Source organism: Vulpes lagopus, chromosome X (genome assembly GCF_018345385.1).
Source record: "Vulpes lagopus strain Blue_001 chromosome X, ASM1834538v1, whole genome shotgun sequence".
NCBI lineage: Eukaryota > Metazoa > Chordata > Mammalia > Carnivora > Canidae > Vulpes > Vulpes lagopus.
In genome coordinates, this window is record NC_054848.1 from 42,048,979 (window position 1) to 42,074,324 (window position 25,346).

The 25,346-nt window shown below is 44.6% G+C and overlaps 1 protein-coding gene and 1 pseudogene across 2 annotated transcripts; one reads left to right on the forward strand and one right to left on the reverse strand.

Annotated features, from left to right (window-relative positions):
• The first annotated feature begins 714 nt into the window (after nt 1–714).
• Nucleotides 715–12,879, forward strand: GLOD5 (glyoxalase domain containing 5). 2 transcript variants are annotated; one of them, XM_041741113.1, is made up of 4 exons: nt 715–827; nt 4,645–4,782; nt 11,320–11,475; nt 12,359–12,879. In XM_041741113.1, the coding sequence occupies exons 1-4, from the start codon at nt 765–767 to the stop codon at nt 12,449–12,451; spliced, it is 450 nt and encodes a 149-aa protein (XP_041597047.1). In that variant the 5' UTR covers nt 715–764; the 3' UTR covers nt 12,452–12,879. The 2 variants fall into 2 exon arrangements, with proteins under 2 accessions (XP_041597047.1, XP_041597048.1); XM_041741114.1 differs by having other exon boundaries at nt 716–827; nt 12,545–12,879.
• A 5,094-nt stretch (nt 12,880–17,973) lies between these two features.
• On the reverse strand, nt 17,974–24,386 carry LOC121482499 (annotated as a pseudogene).
• Nucleotides 24,387–25,346: the final 960 nt, after the last annotated feature.

The following is a 25,346-nucleotide window of genomic DNA, read 5'->3' on the forward strand; positions in this document are numbered from 1 at the left end:
TGTGTTCCCCCCCAAATTCATATGTTTAAGTCCCAGCCCCCAAAGTGATGGTGTTAAGGAGGTGAAGCCTTTGTGTGTGTGTGAGGGGGTGTTGATTAGGATTTAGATGACGTTATGAGGGTGGGGTGCTCATGATGGGATTAGTGCCCTTCCATGAGGGGACCAGAGAGCCTGCTCTTTCTCTTCACTGTGTGAAGACACAGAGAGAAGGGGGACATCCTCAAGTCAGGAAGAGAGACCTGACCAGCACATGACCCTGCTGGCACCCTGATCTCAAACTTCCAGCATCCAGAACTGCGAGAAAATTAATTTCAGTCACCCAGTTTGTGATACTTTGTTATGGCAGCCTGAGCCAACGTCAGACCTCAAGCTTTTACTTTCAAAGCCTCGAGGTTAAAAAAAAAAAAAAAGCCTTGAGGGTTTTTTTTTAAGATTTTATTTATTTATTCATGACAGACACACAGAGAGAGAGGCAGGGACACAGGCAGAGGGAGAAGCAGGCTCCCCGTGGGGAGCCTGATGTGGGACTTAATCCCAGGACCTGGAGACCATGACCTGAGCTGAAGGCCGAAACCCAACCACTGAGCCACCCAGGTGCCCCTTAAGGCCCTGAGTTTTATTTCAGAATACTTGTACTTGCACCGCCTACCCCTGTCACCACCAGCATTCCTCAGCCCATGGCCCTCCCATTCCTGACCCTTGATCTCTAGGCGCTGAGCCAGAGGGTTATCTGGAGGCTTCAGGGCAAGGACACCTAGCCTGCCATGCTGCACCATCTGCCCTCCAGGCTGGCAGCCAGGATGTGGGGCGGAACTTGCCAGAAGCAGGTGAGTGGGGTGGTCCCAGGGCCCGGGGGCACAGGTGTTCACACCAAGGCCGGGGATGCCCCAGCCCAGGCCGGGTAACCAGCTTCTCTTCTTTGTGGGCTGTCCTAGCATGCTGACCCCCATTTCCCCCCGTCCTCCTGTCTCTTCTGCTTTCAAAGACAAGCAGAGGGCAGCAGAGGGACACAGAAAGGCCCTGTTCTAATGTGGACAGACAGCAACATGTCTTCAAGAATGGACCTGGGCTGAGGGCTGACCGCTCTGCTCCCTTAGGGTGGCTCCAGGGAGCCAGTTGGGTGGGAGTGTCCTGATGGGGCAGTGTGGAGAGGGGCCAGGAAACCTGGCGCTGACCTTGAGGTTGGCCAGAAGAATTCCAGAGGCCCCTGGCACCCTGAAGGAGACCTTGAAGACAATTCTGTAGAAAAATAGGAGGCAGGAGGGAGGGCACGGTGTTCCAGGCACCCTACTATATAGAGATAGCTACTGTGAGGAATAAACTATACTTCCTGTCATGCTTAGAACAGGGCTTGGCACAGAGTAAGACTTATATGACTACTATGTCCTGATGATCCTTTTATAAACCACCTCCCTAAACTCACCTTAACAACCTGGAACTATCTGGCCCTGGCTTTCCCCATGTGCTCATACCTCACTCACTCTTGGATTCTAAACCACACTGGCCTTTCTTCTGGTTCTTTAAGACTCATCCTTGAATTTGTGAGGCTGGAGCTCCTTGTCTGCAAAATGGTATCTGGGGAGTGAGTCTGAGCTGGTAGGGCATTGAAAAGTGAGAGGAGGGGCACCTGGATGGCTCAGTGGTTGAGCATCTGTCTTTGGCTCAGGTCACGACCCCAGGGTCCTGGGATCAAGTCCCACATCGGGCTCCCCTCAGGGAACCTGCTTCTCCCTTTGCCTATGTGTCTGCCTCTCTCTGTGTGTCTCTCATGAATAAATAAACAAAATCTTTAAAAAAAAATAAGAAAAATGGGAGAAATGGGTTGAGTTGATTTCCAATAATACTATCAAAATTGGAGGAGGGTGTGTGTGTGTGTGGCTAAAGTGGCATGTAGGAGGAAATCTATAGTTCTAAATGCATAGATCAGGAAAGTTGAAAACCAGTGACCTGAGCTTCCATATCAAGAAGCTGGAAAAGGAACAGCAAATTGAACCTTTAGAAAGTGGAAGGAAGGGATCCCTGGGTGGCTCAGCGGTTGAGGATCTGCCTTTGGCTCAGGGCATGATCCTGGAGACCCAGGATCGAATCCCACATTGGGCTCTTTGCAGGGAGCCTGCTTCTCCCTCTGCCTGTGTCTCTGCCTCTCTCTGTGTGTCTCTCATGAATAAATAAAATCTTTAAAAAATATATTAGTAATTTCTATTTTCTCTCAGGCAATTTTTAAAAATATTTTATTTATTTATTCATAGGGAGGCAGAGAGAGAGAGAGAGTCAGAGACACAGGCAGAGGGAGAAGCAGGCTCCATGCAGGGAACCTGACATGGGACTCGATCCAGGGTCTCCAGGATCACGCCCTGGGCTGCCGCAGCACTGGCGCTGCCCTTTTCTCCGGCAATTAAGGGAAAAATACAAACTACCAATATCAGGAATGAAAAGGGGTGCTATTACAGATCCTACAGACATTAAAAGGTTTTTTTTTAAAATTTTTTAATTTATTTATGATAGTCACAGAGAGAGAGAGAGAGAGAGAGGCAGAGACACAGGCGGAGGGAGAAGCAGGCTCCATGCACCGGGAGCCCGACGTGGGATTCGATCCCGGGTCTCCAGGATCGCGCCCTGGGCCAAAGGTAGGCGCCAAACCGCTGTGCCACCCAGGGATCCCAAAAGGTTTTTAACATTAAACTTTATTTTCAATGGAGCCCAACATACAACTTTCTTTTTAATGGAGTCCAAAGGTCAGTCAATTTCTCATTCTATTGCTTGTGTGTCCCTTTGGATCCTCTGTATCCATGAGGACAGCAGAGCTCAGCAACTTTACTAATGCTTCCTCCACTCAGGAGAATAGAACAGCACAGTATTTTTTTTTAAGCTGGGGCTCAGTGAAATCGGTTGTCTAAAATGTAATGGTTTGAATGGAATTGAAGACAGTGGAACAGAATGAATCAAATAGCATAGGGTGGAATGGAATAGTCAGACTTTGTGCTAGGCGCTGGGCCCTAACTGTTGTAGATATCCACTAATTGAGCAAATATTATTGAATATCTACTAGCTGTTTGGGACACAGTGTGGAACAGAGAAATCTCTGCCCTAATGTAGCTTATCTTCTAGTCAGAGAGAGAGAGAGAGATCAGCATATGCATAAGGCCCTGAGGCCAAAGATACAAAGATTGCCCTTATGAGGAACAGGCAAAGAACAATGTAGCTTGAAATGGATGAGGCTGTAGAGACTAGGAACCACAGTAGGGAGTCTGAAATTTAACAAGATGATCATGACAACATCATCATCATCACCGTTAACTCTTTTTTTCCATTTATTTATTCACGAGAGACACAGAGAGGCAGACATATAAGAAGAAGGAAAAGCAGACTCCCTGAGGGGAGCCAGATGCAGGACTCAATCCCAGGATGCCGGGATCACAACCTGAGCCAAAGGTAGATGCTCAACCACTGAGCCACCTGAGCCACCCAGGTGCCCCCATCACCGTTAACTCTTATAGCACTTGCTACATGCCAGGCATTGTTCTAAGCCCTTAAAAATCCAACTCTTTTTTTTTAAATGTTCACAATAATCTTATATGTAAGGGACACCTGGGTGGCTCAGCAGTTGAGCGTCTGCCTTTGGCTCAGGGCGTGATCCCAGGGTCTGGGATTGAGTACCACATCGGGCTCCTTGTGGGGAGCCTGCTTCTCCCTCTGCCTATGTCTCTGCCCCTCTCTGTGTGTGTCTCTCGTGAATAAATAAATAAAATCTTTTAAAAATCTTATATGTATAAAATCATGCACATTTTATGGAAGGGGAAGCCATGGCACAGAGATATTAACTAAACATCAGTCTGGCACCCAAAATCTGTTCTTTTATTTTTTTTAAAGATTTTATTTATTTATTCATGAGAGACACAGGGAGAGAGAGGCAGAGACAGGCCCAGATCACACCCTGGGCCGAAGGTGGCGCTAAACCGCTGAGCAACCTGGGCTGCCCTGTTCTTTTAACTGCTATACTCTGCTATAGTGCCAGACCACAGACACTTTATAATCCTGTAGCAGATGTAAAGTAAATATATAAATTACTAAAGAATGCAAATCAAGAGAAAGAGCAGGTGGGAAGTGTGCAGATGGCAGGAAGTAAGAAGCAGGGAGGTATGCCCTCCCACTGGGTGTCAAGGTGGATCTGGAAACACATATGCAAAGAAATATTTATTCCGTCTGAGATGCTCCTTTCCTGTCCTAGCATAGATAAGGAGTGAGAAAAAAGGGGACTGGGTTAAACCGGCCAACGGAGGGCTTGTACTCATAGGGTTAGGCCTCCTCTGGGTCTTATCATTCCTGGCAAAAGAGAAGAATTCCAGCTTGGGGACAAAAAGAGAGGGTTTGGTCTTGGTCTCCACTTCCCTTAACTTCATCTCTATCCCTCTACAAGGGGAAAGAGAACAAGAAAACAGAAAAGAGTGGTCATGGCAGACTCTTGTGGATCCACACAAGGGTGATAAGACTCTACACAAGTTTCCTCCCAGGACTTTCCCCTGGAAATGGAGTGAGGAGGAAATATACTACTTGTGGAGAGAGGAGAGGTGAAGAGAAGGAAACAGGAAACATGGGTGTGACCAGTGGCAATGTGATCTTTTTTGAATTTCTTTTTTTTTTAAGTCACGGAGGAACAGCAGTCAGACTCTTTCATCATGTCTTATCAGTAGACTTGACCACATCGTGATGACAGTAAAGAGTATCAAAGACACCACCATGTTTTATTCCAAGATCCTGGGCATGGAAGTCACAACTTTCAAGGTAATTGCTTTCCCAAGTACAAACTGTAAGTGAAGTAGAATTTGGTTATAATACTTTTAACCCCCCTCCCCTAAAAAAACCCACAGGAAATCTGTGAGAAAAATTTAAAGCATCCATGTAGGAGATTCCAAACTCTGAAGAGTGGAACTTCCAGAGAAAGAATAGAGAAAAGGGAGGGGAGGAAATTGCCATAAAAGTAATGCAAAATAACTTCCCAGTCTTTATACAGAAAGCACACTGACACTTAGATATGTTCTTATGGAATTACAGAACATCAAAGTGGAAATGAATATCCTACGACTTTTCAAAAAGAGAAAGAGAGAGGCTTTTTCTTTAAAAAGAAAAAGCTCGGGCAGCCTGGGTGGCGCAGCGGTTTGGCGCCGCCTGCAGCCTGGGGTGTGATCCTGGAGACCCAGGATGGAGTCCCACATCAGGCTCCCTGCATGGAGCCTGCTTCTCCCTCTGCCTGTGTCTCTGCCTCTCTCTGTGTGTCTATGAATAAATAAACAAAATCTTTAAAAAAAAATTTTTTTAAAAAAGAAAAAGCTCAGTCAGCAGAGTATGCCACCCTTGATTTCAGGGTCATGAGTTTGAGCCCCATGTTGGGCATGGAGCCTACTTTTAAAAAAAAGAAAAGTAGTTCAACTACAAAGGGAAAAGAAATATGCAGATACCAGATTGCCCAAGAGTCACATCAGAGACCAGAATACAATAGAACAATTTCAAGATTCTGAGGGGAAAATTCTATGTCCAGCCAAACTATTAATCCAGGTGAATATAAAATAAAACATTCTTAGATATATGGGACACGTGGCTGGCTCAGTGACTCTTGATCTCGGGGTTGTAAGTTCGAGCCCCATATTGGGCTTAGAGTTCACTTAAAAAAAAACTTAGACATAAAGAATCAGAAACTTTGCTCACTTGCTTTGAAAATTACTTGAGAGCATGATACATTAAAATGAGTGATTAAGCCAGGTGTAGAAAAGACATCAAAGTCAGGACACAGTGGATCCCAAGAGGAAGATCCCAGAAAACTACCTATTAAACACTCAGTCTAGTTTGGAACCGGTGAAAGAAAGTTTCCAAGAAAGAGAGTGAGCCACTGAAAAAAAGGGAATGAATACTTCTTGAGAATTCAAATGACTTTAAAGATGGGAAATATGTCTTTTTTTTTTTTCAAATTCTTAATTTAAAAAACATTTTTTTAAATTTATTTATGATAGTCACACACACACACACACACACACACACACACAGAGAGAGAGAGAGAGAGAGAGAGAGAGAGAGAGAGGCAGAGACATAGGCAGAGGGAGAAGCAGGCTCCATGCACCGGGAGCCCGACGTGGGATTCGATCCCAGGTCTCGAGGATCGCGCCCTGGGCCAAAGGTAGGCAGGCGCTAAACCGCTGTGCCACCCAGGGATCCCAGGAAATATGTCTTAAATTGAAAAAGTGCATGGGAGGTGGTGCCTGGGTGGCTCAGATGGTTAAGTGTGTGCCTTTGTTGGGTCATGATCCTCTGGGTTCTGGGATCCAGCCTGCCATCAGGCTCCATGCTCGGCACGGAGTCTGCTTCTCCTCCTGCCCCTACACCTGCCCCTGCTCATGTGAACTCTCTCTGTATCTCTGTTTCAAGTGAATAAATAAAATCTTTAAAAAGGGGGCCCATGGAATGGCAAACAGGGTAAACATTTAAAATTAACAGTGTGCCTGGCTGGCTCAGTTGGTAGAGCATGCAACTCTTGATCTTGGAGTCGTGAGTTCAAGCCCTACGTTGGGTGTAGAGATTACTCAAAAATAAAATCCTTAAAAAATTAAATAAAACTAACATGGAATGCTATGCATAAAAGTAGAATTGTGCACCATCAGACCGGATGTATACACAGCATGACTGGACAGGTCTTTTTAAAAAAATATTTCATTTATTTACCCAGGTCTTTTTAAAAAAATATTTTATTTATTTACCCATAAGAGACACACAGAGAGAGGCAGAGACATAGGCAGAGGGAGAAGCAGGCCCCCTGCGGGGAGCCTGATGCAAGACTCAATCCTAGGACCCCGGGATCATGCACTGAGCTGAAGGCAGATGCTCAACCAATGAGCCACACAGGTGCCCCGACTGAACAGGTCTTAAAAAAGATCACGCTGAGCGAAAGATGAAGAAACAGAATCAGCTCTACAGCATGGTACCATTTATAACACACACACATAAAACAATAATATAGTTTTTACAATATCCTATGAAAACCATGGGATGAACATCAAACACATTATAGTAGTTGCCTAGGGTGGGGACAGGAATGGAGATTGGAGATAAAATGAATAAATGCATAAATAAAACTAGAAAGGGGCCCTGCATGGGCCAGGGGTGGTAATGAGGCATGTGATGCCTGAATTCCCAGTACTTGGGCACATCCAAGTGAAATGTCAGCATATCTCAGATCAAAAAAAAGTCTTAAAAGCTACAGGAGTGGAGAGGGGATGTATCATCTAGGAAAGAATGAAAAATAGATTAACATCAGACTTTTTTTTTTGAAGATTTATTTATTTATTCATGAGAGACACAGACTGAAAGAGAGAGAGGCAGAGACACAGGCAGAGGGAGAAGCAGGCTCTTCACAGGCAGCCCGATGCAGGACTCAATCCGGGATCCCGGGATCACGACCTGAGGCGAAGGCAGGAGCCCAACAGCTGAGCCACCCAGGCGTCCCTAACATTGGACTTAATAGCAACATCAGCTTCAGGAAGACAACAAAGAAACATATTTAAAAGGCTGTGGGAGGGCAGCCTGCGTGGCTCAGTGGTTTAGCGCCACCTTCACCCCAGGGCGATCCTGGAGACCTGGAATCGAGTCCCAAGTCAGCCTCCCTGCATGGAGCCTGCTTCTCCCTCTGCCTCTCTCTCTGTGTCTCTCATAAATAAATAAAATATTTTAAAAGTATAAAATAAAAGGCTGTGGGAGGGGTGCCTGGGTGGCTCATTAGGTGCAGCATCCCCTTTTGGCTCAGGTCATGATCTTGGCCTGGTATCCAGCCTGTGTCGGACTCTCTGCTCAGCGGGGAGTCTGGTTCTCCCTCTCCAGCTTCCCCTGCTTGTGTGCACACTTTCTCTCTGTGTCAAATAAAGAAAAAATATATATATTTTAAAAAGGCCGTGGGGAAAAAAGAAAGGCTGGGGGAAAATAACCTACAACCTTGAATTCTATGCTCAGCCAAACTGTAACTCATATGATATAAGATCATTTTCTGAAAAATGGATGTGGTATCCACCATGGTGATAGAAAAGAAAGAAATAGGAACATGATAAAAGAAATGGTAGAGGTGGAGAGGGAGGTGACATGAAGAGGACAGGAGGGCCAATGAGATACTAGCTGTCTGTAGTTCATCTATCAAAACATAAAGATGCAAGTGGGGTTTTAAAAAGTTATAAAGCAAAATAAATAAATAAATAAATAAATAAATAAATAAATAAATAAAGCAACTAAAAGAGGAACTACAAATTATGATAGAATTCTATTAGGAGGGGTAGTAATGTAGATGGCTAACGTAGATGGGCTAAATTCTTACTTATCAGAGCAGGGAGAGGAGTGAAAATGTCTAAAGCTGCCCATTATCAGTCAGGTACTATCTGGAGTCACATAGGAGAAAACTCAACTAACAGTGGATTAAAGAAAATCGAGTTTTTTCTTTCATTTAACAACCTCTGTAGAAAGTTGAGGATCAAGCCTTGGCTGGGAAGAAGGAAATGAATGGGCGAGAAGTGCCAGCTCAGGGGGAGCAGGAGATTCCCAGAAGCTCCACCCACAACCTTTGTGACATCTCCCTGTCCAGTCCATCTTAATGGCCGCCCCCAGCAAGGAATGCTGGGAAATGTAGGCTTTTTAAAGGTGGGCAATTGACCCCTTTGAAATTGGGTTGTTTATAAGAAAAAAATGAGAGTTTGTTTCTTTGCTGTTGAGTTTCATAAGTTCTTTATAGATCTTGGATACTAGCCCTTTATCTGATAGGTCACTTGCAAATATCTTCTCCCATTCTGTAGGTTGTCTTTTAGTTTTGTTGACTGTTTCTTTTGCTGTGCAGAAGCTTTTGATCTTGAGCAAGTCCCAATAGTTCATTTTTGCTTGTTTCCCTTCCTTTCATAGATGTATCTTGCAAGAAGTTACTGTGGCCAAGTTCAAAATGGGTGTTGCCTGTGTTCTCCTCTAGGATTTTGATGGATTGTCTCTCATTTAGAACTTTCAACCATTTTGAGTTTATCTTTGTGTATGGTGTAAGAGAATGGTCTGGTTTCATTCTTCTGCACGTGGCTGTCCAATTTTTCCAGCACCATTTATTGAAGAGACTGTCCTTTTTCCAGTGGATAGTCTTTCCTGCTTTGTCAAATATTAGTTGGCCATAGAGTTGAGGGGCCATTTCTGGGTTCTCTATTCTGTTCCATTGATCTATGTGTCTGTTTTTGGGCCAGTACCACACTGTCTTGATGATCACAGCTTTGTAGTACAGCTTGAAATCTGGCATTGTGATGCCCCCAGCTCTGGTTTTCTTTTTCAATATTCTCCTGGCTATTCGGGGTCTTTTCTGATTCCACACAAATCTTAAGATGATTTGTTCCAACTCTCTGAAGAAAGTCCATGGTATTTTGATAGGGATGCACTGAATGTGTAAATTGCCCTCGGTAGCATAGACATTTTCACAATATTAATTCTTCCAATCCATGAGCATGGAATATTTTTCCATCTCTTTGTGTCTTCCTCAATTTCTTTCAGAAGTGTTCTGTAGTTTTTAGGGTATAGATCCTTTACCTCTTTGGTTAGGTTTATTCCTAGGTATCTAATGCTTTTGGGTGCAATTGTAAATGGCACTGATTCCTTAATTTCTTTCTTCAGTCTCATTGTTAAGTGTATAGAAATGCCACTGATTATTTCTGGGCATTGATCTTGCATCTTGCCACATTGCCGAATTGCTGTATGAGTTTTAGCAATCTTGGGGTGGAGTCTTTTGGGTTTTCTTTTTTTTTTTCTTTTGGGTTTTCTATGTACAGTATCATGTAATCTGCAGAGAGAGAGTTTGACTTCTTCGCCAATTTGAATGCCTTTTATTTCTTTTTGTTGCCTGATTGCTGAGGCTAGGACTTCTAGTACTATGTTGAATAGCAGTGTGAGAGTGGACATCCCTGTCGTGTTCCTGATCTTAGGGGAAAGGCTCCCAGTGTTTCCTCATTGAGAATGATATTTGCAGTGGGCTTTATGTAAATGGCTTTTAAGATGTTGAGGAATGTTCCCTCTATCCCTACACTCTGAAGAGTAACAAGACAGGAAACAACAAATGTTGGAAAGGATGTGGACAAAGGGGAACCCTCTTGCACTGTTGGTGGGAGTGTGAACTGGTACAGCCACTCTGGTAAACTGTGTGGAGGTTCCTCGAAGAGTTAAAAATAGAGCTGCCCTACAACCCAGCAATTGCACTGCTGGGGATTTACCCCAAAGATACAGATGCAGTGAAAAACTGAAACACCTGCACCCTAGTGTTTATAGCAGCAATGTCCACAATAGCCAAACTGTGGAAGGAGCCTCAAGTGTCCATCGAAAGATGAATGGATAAAGCAGCTGTGGTCTATGTATACAATGGAATATTCCTCAGCCATTAGAAATGACAAATACCCACCATTTGCTTTGACGTGGATGGAACTGGAGTGGATTATGCTGAGTGAAGTAAGTCAATCGGAGAAAGACAAACATTATATGGTCTCATTCATTTGGGGAATATAAAAAATAGTGAAAGGGAATAAAGGGGAAAGGAGAGAAAATGAGTGGGAAATATCAGAGAGGGAGACAGAACATGAGAGACTCCTAACTCTGGGAAACGAACAAGGAGTGGTGGAGGGGGAGGTGGGTAGGGTGACGGGGTGACTGGGTGACTGGCACTGAGTAGGGCACTTGATGGGATGAGCATTGGGTGCTATACTATATGTTAGCAAACTGAACGCCAATAAAAAAATATACCAAAAAAATAAAGAAAAAAAGGAGAGATGTATATTATATTGTATACTAAGTAAATGTATATTAAGACAAATTGTTGTCTCTGCCATGGGCAGTATTTACATATTATTTGATGATAATGCAAATAATTTCCAGAATACACACACACACACACACACACACACACACACACACACTGAAAGCAGTTGCCTTTAGGGAATGAGATGGCGGTGAAGCAAGGGGCTGTTGCTTTTAATTTTTAAAAAAAAATTTTAAAGATTTTATTTATTTATTCATGAGAGACAGAGAGAGAGAGAGGCAGAGGGAGAAGCAGGCTCCATGCAGGAAGCCCGATGTGGGACTTGATCCAGGGTCCCCAGGATCACACCCTGGACCAAAGGCAGGTGCTAAACTGCTGAGCCACCCACGGATCCCTGGGGCTGTTGCTTTTGATTAAAAGCCTCATTGGACCTTGTTTTAACCTTGCTGGGGTAGGGAGGGGGCTTTGCCTCACACTCATCTTGGGGGTTTAGTCCTCTATTGTTCTTCCTCCCCACATAGGGTGACCGGAAAGCATTGTGTTTCGGAGATCAGAAATTGAACCTCCACAAGGTGGGAAAGGAATTTGAACCCAAAGCTGCTCACCCAGTTCCTGGCTCCCTGGATATATGTCTGATCACAGAAGTACCTTTGGAGGAAATGGTCCAGCACCTCAAGGTAAGTCGGACAACATTTTTTCTGTGAAAGCTGCCGCTGATATGGCAAAAACAGAAGCAAGACTCAGGCAGGTCTTCCTCAAACTTCAGGTCTAACAGGTTTTGTCACTTCTAGAGAATGCCTGTACACAACTGTTTGCTCATTATTTCTGCTGACATCACTGTTTTAGGTAAACAAATCTATTTTAAAAGGAAAGAGCACATCATTCTTGTAAAAAAAAAAGAAAACCTAAATTCTTCTTACAGAAACGCATTTCTGTAAAAAGCATAAGTTTGACTGAGTATGTGAAACGCCCATTATATCTTGACACAAGGGAAGTTAACTTGTAAAAACAAATAGCTATAAAAACACCAGTCATTTAGATTCTACCCACTTCCTTTCTCTGAACCCTCTGGGCCTGACATTACAAAGGCAGATTTGGCAAATGGTTGAAGAGGTGCCCAGGACTTGTTGGCATCTACCAGAGGCTTTCTTCTTGGTATAACTAGGAGGATTAAAAGTCCTGGCTGGATTGGTTAGAGGATTATGCGACTGTTGTTCTTGGAGTTGTGAGTTCAAGTCCCACATTGGGTGTAGAGATTACTTAACAAGAGAAAAAAAAAAAAGGATTGAAATAGGATTGAAGAGGGAATATTAACATCCCTCTAAAACCTAAAATGATTTCACGTAAAGGAAGCACTGCTTCTCCATCTGGGGAACACAGATTGGGCTTTGCCTATAATCTTTCTTTGGAAAGTATCAGCGAAAAAGGTTAGTTCGGAAGTAAAGTGGGGAAAGCAGAGGAGTTAAGAATATGGACTTTGGTCCAGACTACCTGGGTTTGAATCCTGGCTCTACCACTTACTAGATAATACTAGGTATCATTATCATTTCCACTCTACAGATGAGGAAACTGAGGCAGTTTGGTACAGTGGCGAAGCCCAGGCAGCTGATCTGTGGCTGGAGCAGAGTGAGAGGGAAGAATGGCCAGAGATGAAGTCAGGAAGAGTTCAGGGGCCTTCTCAGGATTCAATTTTGGTCTCATACATGGACTGTGATGAATGACTTTTGTCTTCTCCTCCTATTTCAGGCTTGTGAGGTCCCTATTGAGGAGGGTCCAGTCCCCAGAACAGGGGCCAAAGGACCTATTATGTCCATATATTTCTGAGACCCTGACAGAAACCTCATTGAGGTGTCCAACTATATCCCCTCATAATTGAGGCTGGCCCTTCTCTGTTCTGTTCCCCGCCATGTCTCCCTCTCCCTTCCTTCCTGCAAACTCTCACCCAAGCCCAGAGATCTCTAAGGACTGATGACTTCGGCACTTCACTCTTCCTACTGGGGTGGAACTGAGTTGGATTTGGAACCAAAACTACCTGTCTGAATATCCCCCAAGTTTCCCCTAATAAATAATGTCTCAATTAATATGAGCTCTTTGTTATTACCATCTTGGTGTTATGTATGGATGTGTTCACCTAGGATGTGAGGTCTCTGAACTGTTTGGGGGTTGGTGACCAGGGAACATCTCTGAAGACCAAATCCAGAGTCATCCCCTTGGGATTCAGGACCCTGAAAGATTTCTCCTTGTTACTGAGCCCATAAATTTTTCATCCTCCTGGAATTCACCTCAACCCTTCCAAGTGCTGCCCGCTGTGTCCTCTACCCCAGATGCCTCACTGAACCTCCAGACCTCTGTGAGTCCCACAGAGCCTTCAAGGACCACTCCAGATGACACTGCCTCTTCCTGGAGTGCCTTATCTGATCACACCTCCAGGGTTTGCAGTACCTTCTGCCTTTGGATTTGGTGAGTCCAGACTCATCTTTTTTTTTTTTTTTGTAAAGATTTTATTTATCTATTCATGAGAGACACACAGAGAGGCAGAGACATAGGCAGAGGGAGAAGCAGGTTTTCTCCAAGGAGCCTGATGTGGGACTCGATCCCAGATCCCGGGATCACGCCCTGAGCCGAAGGCAGATGCTCAACTGCTGAGCCACCCAGGCATCCCAGACTCATCTTGAGGCTCAGCTCCTGACAGAATAGATAGGACAGGGACAAATCTTACCTGTTTCTGTCCTCCCTTTCCCCAACACCATCCATTCAGTCAGCTAGTGAACATATATTGGGCACCTACTGTGTGCTTGACCCTGTTCCAGACATGGGGGAGACCATGGTGAACAGAAGAAATAAGCCTATCTAGGTTTTGGGAGCTGCCATTCTAGCGGGAGAGACAGAGAATAAATAAAATTAAGGAAAACATGAAGTATGTTAGAGGATGAGAAATGCTTTGGAGAAAAAGAAAACATGGGAAAGAGGGAATGCAGGTAAAATTTGACAGGGCAGTTTCTGATGTATAACGGGGTGGTCAAGGGAATCTTCACTGAGGAACCATTTGAGCACATACCTGAGGAGAGGAGGGAGTTGCACCACCGACAGCTGGAGGAAGAGCAGAACAGGCAGAGAACAACCTGTGCAAAGGCCCTGAAGCAGGGATGGGTCTCTGGTGGGGGGGCACTTTTGGTCCACTTTTGGTGGCACACTGTGGCACAGACATGTAACCGGCACGTTTCCAGCAGAAAAAAAGACAAACGTGAAAAGCCTAGAAATAAAATTGGTAACCCCCCCCCCCAAAAAAAAGTCAGGGGTATGCGAGGAACAGCGAGGAGCAGTAAGGAGGGCGGAGCAGCAGGAGGTGAAGTCAGACAGCAAGTGGGGGACAGATCACCTAGGGTCTTGCGGGCCTGGGAAAGAACTCTGGCTTTTACTCTGAGTGACAGAGGAGCCACGGAAGGAAGGGTTGGTTGTGAACAGAGAAGGGCCATGATCTGACGTAGGATTTAACGGGCTCCCTCTGGCTGCTATGAGGAAAACAGGCAGTAGGGGAGAAGGCAAGAGCAGGGGGCCCTCGAGGTTCAGGCCAGTGATGCTGGTGCTGGCAGTGGAGGTGATAAAAAGTGGTTAGATTGTGGAGATATTCCGAAGACAGACTGGACACGTCCACCAAGAGAGAAAATGTTGGGGTGCCTGGGTGGCTCAGTGGTTAAGCATTGGTCTTTGGCTCAGGTTGTGATCCTGGGGTCCTGGGATTGAGTCATCCACCAGGCTTCCCACAGGGAGCCTGCTTCTTCCTCTGCCTATGTCTCTGCCTCTCTCTCTCTAAATAAAATCTTTAAAAGAGAGAGAGAGAGAGAGAGAGAGAGAGAGAGAAGGTCAACCAGAGAAGAGGTCTGAGGACATTTAGAGTTCTAAAACAAGGATGAACCGGGAAACGAGGCAGGCAGAGAGGAAAGGGAAGAGTAGGGCTTCCTGAATGAATGAATGAGGATGAAGGAGCCTGACAGTCTCCTGGGGTGAGCAAGCCCCTAGTCTTGTGGACTCTGGTCTCAAAATACTCCCTAGCTGGTGGCTCAGCCAGACCCTATGAGTGAACCCCCATAAAGCCCCAATAATGCTGGGAAGAGAAGATGTGTAAGGATGTGAGTTTCAGCTGTGAAAGGCTCTGCCAAAAGCTCTAGCAGGTTTCCTGCCTATTTTATTTTTTTTTATTATTTGCTTAGCTTCACAATTAAATGTTTATTAAAATAATATAAACTATGGGTAATACAGATTGTTTTCAGTGTGATATAGATACCACACATTTCTCCTAGTAATAGATGATAGATAGCCAGATGAAGCATAGTAGTACAAGAATCTACAATAACAAATTTTATTACTAGGCATCTTCCATAAAGTCAGCAAACCCAATCCACTCACCAATGAGGAAACTAATGACCAGAGATGCCTACATTCTCTACTCTAGAAATGTATAGGGCACTGACCATGGGCCAGGCACTTACTTGGCACTGGGCATATAAAAGTAAACAGAACGTGGTACCTGTACTCCAGGAGCCTGTAGCCAGGCTAGAAAGTGTCCAGTAAAGCAGGAAATTAATATACAGTTTAATAAGTATCATGAGAACAGCATGCTGAAGCTCCAAGGTGTACCCAATCCAGGCTTGGGAGCAGCTCTTCGAAGGTCACGTGTAAGACCTAACCTGGGAAGGATGAGCAAGAGTCACAGAGATAGGGGCACCTGGATGGCTCAGTGGTTGAGTGCCTGCCTTTGGCTCAGGTTGTGATCCCAGGGTCCTGGGATCGAATCCTGCATCAGGCTCTCTAGAGGAAGCCTGCTTCTCCCTCTGTCTCTCTCTGTGTCTCTCATGAATAAATAAATAAAATCTTAAAAAAGGAAAAAAGTCAAAGAGACAAAGAGCTTGTGAAACATGGCTGGTGAAGGCCCAGGTGAGTGACAGCAAGTACACTTGGTTAATCAAAGGAGTTCAAGGACAAAGGAATTCCAGTCCTGGATTCTGGCTGGAAACAACAGTCTCCTGACAACTAGTTCGAGGCTATTTTTAGAATATTATCTGTCTTTCGGGTTTCCTGACCAATATGTGAGAATTCATAGGTATCAATACTCTGGCATAGAAGAAAAGGAAGCATACATGGCTCATGCTTAGAGACACTAAGAATTTCTTTTTGATGGCTGAGTAGTATTCCTATGTGTGTATCTATATATCATATCTTCTTTTTTTAATTTTTATTTATTTATGATAGTCACACAGAGAGAGAGAGAGAGAGAGAGAGGCAGAGACACAGGCAGAGGGAGAAGCAGGCTCCATGCACCGGGAGCCTGACATGGGATTCGATCCCGGGTCTCCAGGATCGCGCCCTGGGCCAAAGGCAGGCGCCAAACCGCTGCGCCACCCAGGGATCCCCATATCTTCTTTTTTTTTTTAAAAAAAAAAGATTTTATTTATTCATTATAGACATAGAGAGAGAGAGAGAGGCAGAGACACAGGCAGAGGGAGAAGCAGGCTCCATGCAAGGAGCCTGATGCGGGACTTGATCCCAGGACTCCAGGATCGTGCCCTGGGCCAAAGGCATGGGCCAAACCGCTGAGCCACCGAGGGATCCCCTAACATATCTTCTTTATCCATTCATTAAGACATTAAGATTTTCAAACCCTTTTGTTTGAAACATCTCCTTGAGGAATGATTACATTATAGTCGTTTGTTTTCTCTCAAAATTTACATCAATTAGGGCATGCCATAAGTCTGGAAGGGACTTTAAGGAATCACTTTGTCAGTGGCCAGGGGAGCAGGAGGCAGGGCCGGGGGACCAGTGCAGGCAAAAAGGAGACACTACCTGTAGAGAACTTAAAAATTAATAGTAAAACTAAAAAAAAAAATTAATAGTAAAACTGACTAAAATTGTTCTGCATGTTATTATCACCACGTGGCAGCAATCCAGCAACTGTCTGTAATGCCAGTAATGAAACCCTCCTCCCTGCCAAGGCAAGCTGCTCCTGCTGACCCTCACTTCATCTATGCCTCTGAACTTAGATAATATCTCCACAGGCAGAAGGCCCCGCACCCACATGAGCTACATATGAACATCTGAAATTGCCATCCATTCCATTCCATTCCATTCCATTCCATTCCATTCCATTCCATTCCATTCCATTCCATTCCATTCCATTCCATTCCATTCCATTCCATTCCATTCCATTCCATTCCATTCCATTCCATTCCATTCCATTCCATTCCATTCCATTCCATTCCATTCCATTCCATTCCATTCCATTCCATTCCATTCCATTCCATTCCATTCCATTCCATTCCATTCCATTCCATTCCATTCCATTCCATTCCATTCCATTCCATTCCATTCCATTCCATTCCATTCCATTCCATTCCATTCCATTCCATTCCATTCCATTCCATTCCATTCCATTCCATGCCATTCCATTCCATTCCATTCCATTCCATTCCATTCCATTCCATTCCATTCCATTCCATTCCATTCCATTCCATTCCATTCCATTCCATTCCATTCCATTCCATTCCATTCCATTCCATTCCATTCCATTCCATTCCATTCCATTCCATTCCATTCCATTCCATTCCATTCCGGGGCTCCCCTAACATATCTTCTTTATCCATTCATTAAGACATTAAGATTTTCAAACCCTTTTGTTTGAAACATCTCCTTGAGAATGATTACATTATAGTCGTTTGTTTTCTCTCAAAATTTACATCAATTAGGGCATGCCATAAGTCTGGAAGGGACTTTTAAGGAATCACTTTGTCAGTGGCCAGGGGAGCCGGAGGCAGGGCCGGGGGACCAGTGCAGGCAAAAAGGAGACACTACCTGTAGAGAACTTAAAAATTAATAGTAAAACTAAAAAAAAAAATTAATAGTAAAACTGACTAAAATTGTTCTGCATGTTATTATCACCACGTGGCAGCAATCAGCAACTGTCTGTAATGCCAGTAATGACATTCCATTCCATTCCATTCCATTCCATTCCATTCCATTCCATTCCATTCCCTTGTGCAAACATGGCTTGTGTACTCAAAATCATGTATCCAAAAAAACCCACATCAATGTTTCTCTTCCAACAATTATAATATTTCTCTTCAATGAAGTTTCTTGTTTTTCAAGTCTCGAGTCCCTTTTGAGCTGGGGATGATGTCCAATGCTGCCACCTCTACATTCAGGGACAGTTCTCGCTCATTCTCCCTGGCTGGGCCAACTGGCAGGTGCTTGGTGGGGTAAACACCCAGGGGTCTCTAATGCCCAGCTGTATACTGAAAAACTGCACAGACAATATCATACTGTAACTTTTGGTGAAGGTTTCTGGGCAGGATAACAATCTTCGACTGTATAAATGCCAATCCAGGGCAGCCCGGGTGGCTCAGCGGTTTAGCGCCACCTTCGGTCCGGGGTGTGATCCTGGAGACCCGAGATGGAGTCCCACATCGGGCTCCCTGTGTGGAGCCTGCTTCTCCCTCTGCCTGTGTCTCTGCCTCTCTCTCTCTCTCTCTGTCTCTCTGTCTCTCTGTGTGTGTGTGTCTCTCATGAGTAAATAAATAAAATCTTTAAAAAATAAATAAATAGATGCCAATCCAGGTTTCATATGATCTAGATGAATTTCTTTCAGGCCACTCCTGGACAGTGATCTACTCCTGGGACCCCCTATGGAGTACTAGTCCTCAAAGGTGGCATTCTGAGGAATGTCTAGAAGGCCCAGGGGTCAGTCAGGGTGACCTTGGACCACTGCTTGGTGCCATGTTCAATCTAAAACATCATTTCATCCTTATAGAGCAAAATATACTCAAATGATCTTTTGCAGGGGATCATCACCTTTCACTCCTTCAGTACCCAAATGTGCTGGTTGAGCCTGTCATAGGAGAGCAGGGCATGGCTGTTGCACCTACTACTCTGTGGGTACAGAAACTGGTCAGCCTCTCACTCCTGTGGCACCTGGCAAAGGCACAGGATCCTGGGGCATCCCTGGTCCCTGCCCTCAGGGCTGCTGCCCCCAGGCCACAGAGGCCACCCAGCAGCCAGGCACCCAGGGCCCCCTGGGCCACGCTTCCTGTCTATTTTGGAAAGACAGTTTGCCTTGGACACAGAGTCATATGCCTGGAGATAGATGACTTATGAAAGGAAGGAGGAATGGGATGCCTGGGTGGCTCAGTGGTTGAGCATCTGCCTTTGGCTCAGGGCATAATTCCAGGGTCCCAGGATCGAGTCCCGAATCAAGCTTCCTGCATGGAGCCTGCTTCTCCCTCTGCCTTTGTCTCTGCTTCTCTTTCTGTATCTCTCATGAATAAAATCTTTAAAAAAAAAGAAAGGAAGGAGGAAGGAAGTAGAGAGGAGAGAGAGAAGGAGGGAGAGAGGGAAGAGGGAAGGGGGAAGGAGGAAGGGAATGGAAGGGGAGAGGAGGAAGGGAGAGAGGGAGAAGGAGGGAGGGAGAGTTGGCAGCAGATGGGAAAACGAATAAATGGGTAGATAGGTGGGTGGATGGATAGATGGGTGAGCAGGTGAATTGATGGACTGATATCCTCTGGCCCTGGAGAAACTCTTTGGCATGTGTGTGCACAGAGAGAGGAGTATGCGTTTGTAAACTGCAGGTTTGCTGTAATATAGAAAACACTGGAAATGACCCACATGTCCTTCAGGAGATGAATTGTTAAACAAACCATGGTATATCCATTCCATGGAATACTACTCAGCCATAAAAGGGAATAAATCTACAAGGCCACACTAACCTAATACCAAAATTAGACAGAAACATACCAAGAAAACTACAGACCAATATCTCTTATGAACATAGATGCAAAAATTTTCAACAAAATACTAGTAAATAGAATTCAGCAATATATAAGAAGAATCATACACCACGACCAAGTGCGATTTATCCCAAGAATGCAAGATTTGTTCAACATAAGAAAATCAATGTAATATACCATATTAATAAAGGCCAAAAACCACATGACCTTCTCAACAGATGCAGCAGAAAAAGCACTTGGCGAAATTCAATACCTTTTCATGATAAAAACACTTGACAAACTAGAAACAGATGAGAACTTCCCAATATGATAAAGTACATCTACAAAAAACTTACAACTAATATCATACTTAATGATGAAAGACTAAAAACTTTCTCCTGGAGATCAGGAACAAGATAAGGATGTCTCCTATCACCACTTCTATTCGACAATGTACTAGAGGTTCTAGCCAGGACAATTAGGTAAGAAAAAGAAAGAAAAAGCATCCACATTGGAAAAAAGAAGTAGAACTATCTGTATTTGCAGATGACATGATCTTAAACAGAGAAAATCTTTTTTTTAAGTATTTTATTTATTCATGAGAGAGACACAGGGAGAGAAAAACAGAGACATAGGCAGAGGGAGAAGCAGGCTCCTTGCAGGGAGCCCGATATGGGACTCAATCTCAGATGCCGGGATCACACCATGAGCCAAAGGCAGTTGCTCAACCGCTGAGCCACCCAGGTGTCCCTTACAGAGAAAATCTTAAGGAACCCACAACAAAACCATTACATATATAAGAGGTTAATTGATTTTATATATATATATATATCACCCAGGGGCCCCAACATCACATATTCTAATCATGGACTGAAGACTTCATGGTGTTAAGATGGCAATATCCTCAAACTAATCCACAGGTTTAATGCAATCCCTATCAGAATCCCAGCCTGCTTTGCAGAAATTGACAAACTGATCCTAAAATTCATATGAAAATGCTAGGGACCTAGAATGGCCACAACAATCTTGAAAAAGCAGAAAGTTGGATGACTTATACTTTCTGATTTAAAAACATACTGCATGGCTATAGTAATCAAGCTGGGTGGTACTGGCATAGAAATAGATCTATAGATCAATGGAATAGAAGTGAGAGTCCACGGGATCCCTGGGTGGCGCAGCGGTTTGGCGCCTGCCTTTGGCCCAGGGCGCGATCCTGGAGACCCGGGATCGAATCCCACGTCAGGCTCCCGGTGCATGGAGCCTGCTTCTCCCTCTGCCTGTGTCTCTGCCTCTCTCTCTCTCTCTCTCTCTGTGACTATCATAAATAAATAAAAAATTAAAAATATATATATATATAAAAAAAAAGAAGTGAGAGTCCAGAAATAAACTCAGACATTTATGGGCAACTGATTTTTGGCAAGCATGACTAGATAATTCAATAGGGGAAAGAACAGTATTTTCAACAAATGGTGCTGGGACAATTGGATATCCACATGCAAAAGAATGAAGCTGGATCCTTACTTCATACCATATACCAAAAGTAACAACAACAACAAAAAAAACCCCACCAAACAAAACAGGGGCATCTGGGTAGTCAGTGGTTGAGCATCTGCCTTTGGCTCAGGTTGTGATCCCAGGGTCCTGGGATTGAGTCCCACAGCAGGGTCCCTGAAGTTGCCTCCCTCTGCCCTTGTCTCTACCTCTCTCTCTCTCTGTGTCTCTCATGAATAAATGAATAAAATATTTTTTAAAAAATCAAAGACATGAATGTAAGAACTAAAACTATAAAACTTCTGGAAGAAAACATAGGCATAAATATTCATGACTTTAGATTAGACAATGGTTTCTTAGATGGCAAGTAACTCATAAGCAATCAAAGAAAAAATAAATTGCACTTCATAAAAGCTATAAGTTTTTGTGCTTCAAGGGACACAGGAAAGTGAAAGGACAACCGAAAAATAGAAGCACATATTTGCAAATCACATTATCTGAGAAAGGACTAAAATCCAGAATATGTAAAGAACTCATAGGGACACTTGGGTGGCTTGGCGGTTAAAGTGCCTGCCTTTGGCTTAGGGCATGATCCTGGAGTCCTGGGATCAAGTCCTGCATCGGGCTCCCTGCATGGAGCCCGCTTCTCTCTCTGCCTATGTCTCTGCCTCTCTCTGTGTGTCTCTCATGAATAAATAAAATATTAAAAAAAAGAATTTGAAAATGATGATAGTTGTACAACATCATGAATACACTAACCACTGAAACATCCACTTAAAAGGGTGAATTTTGCAGTATGTGAATTCTACCTCAACAGAAAGAGAATTAACTATCAATACATACAACAACGTGGGTGAATGTCACAAACATTATGCCAAGCAGAAGAAACAAAAGCTATATGAGTCCATTTATATGAAGTTCAAAAACAAGCTGAAAACCTCCGGTATCATATGCTGTTTATGGATAACATAGATCTGTAGTAATGGAATGAAAACAGTCACGAAGAAGACAAATACCAAACTCAAGGCAGTGGAAGGAGAGTGCAAAATGGAATTTGTACAAGAACTTCAGCTGGATCTCTGATACCATATTTCTTTTTTTTAATATATTTTTTTATTTATCCATGATAGTCACACAGAGAGAGAGAGGCAGAGACACAGGCAGAGGGAGAAGCAGGCTCCATGCACCGGGAGCCCGACGTGGGATTCGATCCTGGGTCTCCAGGATCACGCCCTGGGCCAAAGGCAGGCGCCAAACCGCTGCGCCACCCCGGGATCCCTAATACCATATTTCTTTTAAAAGTATCTGAAGCAAATAGGCAAAATATTAACATGTAACAAAGATGAATGTTGTTACATTATCCTTCATACTTTTCTCTTAAAAAAATAAAAATAAAAATAAAACAACTCGGTTCTAAGACAAATGTTTGAGTCCTTAGCCAAGCTCTGGTTGATGCTTCCTCGCTGCAGGATTGACACCAAGGAGAGTTAGGCTCGGCCCCTGGCCTGGTGGACTCCAGTCTGGAAGAGGCACAAATAGCCCACATGCCATGGGCTTGGACAAAGCTCTAGAACCTCAGAAGATGCCGGGAAGAGGGGAACCAGTCAGGGAAGCCTTCCAGGAAGAGAGGATGTTGGTGCTGAGCCTCAAATGGAGGCCTGACAGAGGGGACACTTGGCCCGGACACCCCACCCCCACCCCCACCCTTTGGGTCTCTCCCAAAGCCTGGCCTGGCTCTGCAGATTCCCTTATCTGCCCACTCCCAGCTGCCTCCCTGCTGGCTGAACTGTCGCCGCAGACTTCTGGGCCTGTGCCCCCTCCACAAAGATGGGGGAGGGAATGGGGTGAGCCTGGCCTCAGACTCAGAGCCTCAAGGTTTCTGGCTCTTGATGGAGCCAGGGCTCTAAGGTCCCCATCCTCCACCCCTTACTTCCCTTCCTAAGCCCTTTCTCTGCTCCAAATATGAAGAAATAGACTGAGTCCAGTGGCCAAATTCTTGTTTGAGACATGACTCCAGCCTGACCTTCCTGAGGATGACAGATTTCCCTAACTTGCTCCCAATATTGTAACTGCCGTTTCTAATTTAAAAATAACAACAGGGATCCCTGGGTGGCGCAGCGGTTTGGCGCCTGCCTTTGGCCCAGGGTGCGATCCTGGAGACCCGGGATCGAATCCCACGTCGGGCTCCCGGTGCATGGAGCCTGCTTCTCCCTCTGCCTCTCTCTCTCTCTCTCTGTGACTATCATAAATAAATAAAAATTTAAATAAATAAATAAATAAATAAATAAATAAATAAATAAATAAATAAATAATAAAAAAAATAAAAATAACAACAAAGAGAGTTATTACAGAGCTCATCATCTATGGTGTGCCGGGGAGGACCTGTATTGAGTGGCCTCTCAATATCATTCACTTTGGGTTCGAAAATGGTACCCATTATCCAGGCAAAGAAACTGAGGCTCAAAGGGTGGCCTGCCCAGGAATCATGTGGCCAATCAGGGTCAGAGCTGAGACAAGAGCACAGGCCCTGGGAGGAACATCTTCATTTCCCTGAGTCCACTCCCAGTCTGGAAGATGTGGGCAATTATACGCACTCACACCACAAGAACCTGGTGAGATAGGATAAAATTAGCCGAGGAGAGAACTTAGCACAGTGCCTGGGGTGGCTCGACAAACACTACTGCTGTTGTTATTACTATATTAGTGCTAAAGTATTTGTACCAGAATTAGCATTAGTATGGTTGTGGATAGAATGAAAATAATAATTATTAGATTTAGAATTAATATCAGTATTATTATCACTATTAAGATTAGTATTGATAGGGTGCCTGAGTGGCTCAGTTGGTTGAGTGTCTGCCTTCGGCTCACGTCATGATCCCAGGGTCCTGGGATTGGGTCCCATATCGGGCTCCCTGCTCAGTGGGGAACCTACTTCTCCCTCTCCCTCTGCCTGCTGCTCCCTCTGCTTGTGTATGCATGCTTTCTAATAAATAAGTAAAACCTTTTTGAAAAGATTAGTATAAAAAAGGATTAGTATCGATATTAGAATTAGGATTGTTAATTAAAATTGGTATCGGAGTCACATATTATTAGCATTATTACTGGAATTAGTAGTGCTAATAAAAAAGGGTCAAGGACTACCCCTTGTACACATGAGGTACTCTATAAATAAGAGTACTTTAACATTTATTGAGATTTCAGATTCAAGTGAGTTAAAATCACTTAATGGATTAAATCTCATTTAGCTGTCCCAATCACTCTATGGAGTAGCTGCTATTATTACCCCATCTCTACAGATGAGGAACTGAGGTCCAAAGAGGCTGCTAACTTACCCAAGGCCACATGGCCCCTCGGTGGTTAGGGCAGTCTATAAATGAGGGCAGGCTGGCTCTAGAGTGGAAGTCCTGAAAACCTTACCACCTAACTCATAGGGGTCCTCATCCTCCTTGTTTATGAAGGCTCAGCATGGGACACCTGGGTAGCTCAGCCGCTGAGCATCTGCCTTTGGCCCATTGCGTGATCCTGGGATCCGGGATCAAATCCCACATTGGGCTCCTTGCAGGGAGTCTGCTTCTCCCTCTGTCTGTGTCTCTGCCCCTCTCTCTCTCTCTGTCTCTCATGAATAAATTAATAAAGTCTTAAAAAAAATAAAGGCTCAGCATACCTCTCATTTTGCTTCTGAGGACAACGAGGCCGGCCCATGGAGGCAAGATGAGGACAGCAAGCTCCTACTGGGGCAGCCAGTGGGGGAGCAGGACCCACTGACCCAGGGCTCCATCATTGCCCCATGCCCTGAGCAGGTCTCAATCTCCCCGTCTGTAGAATGGGTGGTCAGGAGAGTGCTCTGTCCTGTGGCGTCCTGAAGCCACCAGTGTGTGGTCTTACCCTCTCTACAGGGACCCAAGTTGGACACCTAGTGCCTGTATGTATGTTCATTGATTTTACATGGAGAAAGCGCTCAGAGCAGGCCTGGCCTGGTTCTGTGTCAGCATGAAACACAGGCTGTCGTTTCTGGTGCTACTATTTGGGAGAGTAAGGCAAGACAGAAAGGTGGGGACTGAGGAGCAAAAGTTCTGGAGGGCCCTCTCAGTAGGTTGAGGGCAGAGCCACAGATCCTATGAGTCCACATCACCCCACACGGCCCTGTCCCACCCACCCCAGCACCACCAGCCCAGAGCAGACCCCAGGCTGACATCTGGGGTCTTGTGGACTTCCTCTCAGACTCCGTCTCCCTCTACATCATCATCTTTGTCTCCCTTCTGGGGTTCTCCACTTGTGTCCTTGGCCTCCATCAATGTCAGGCT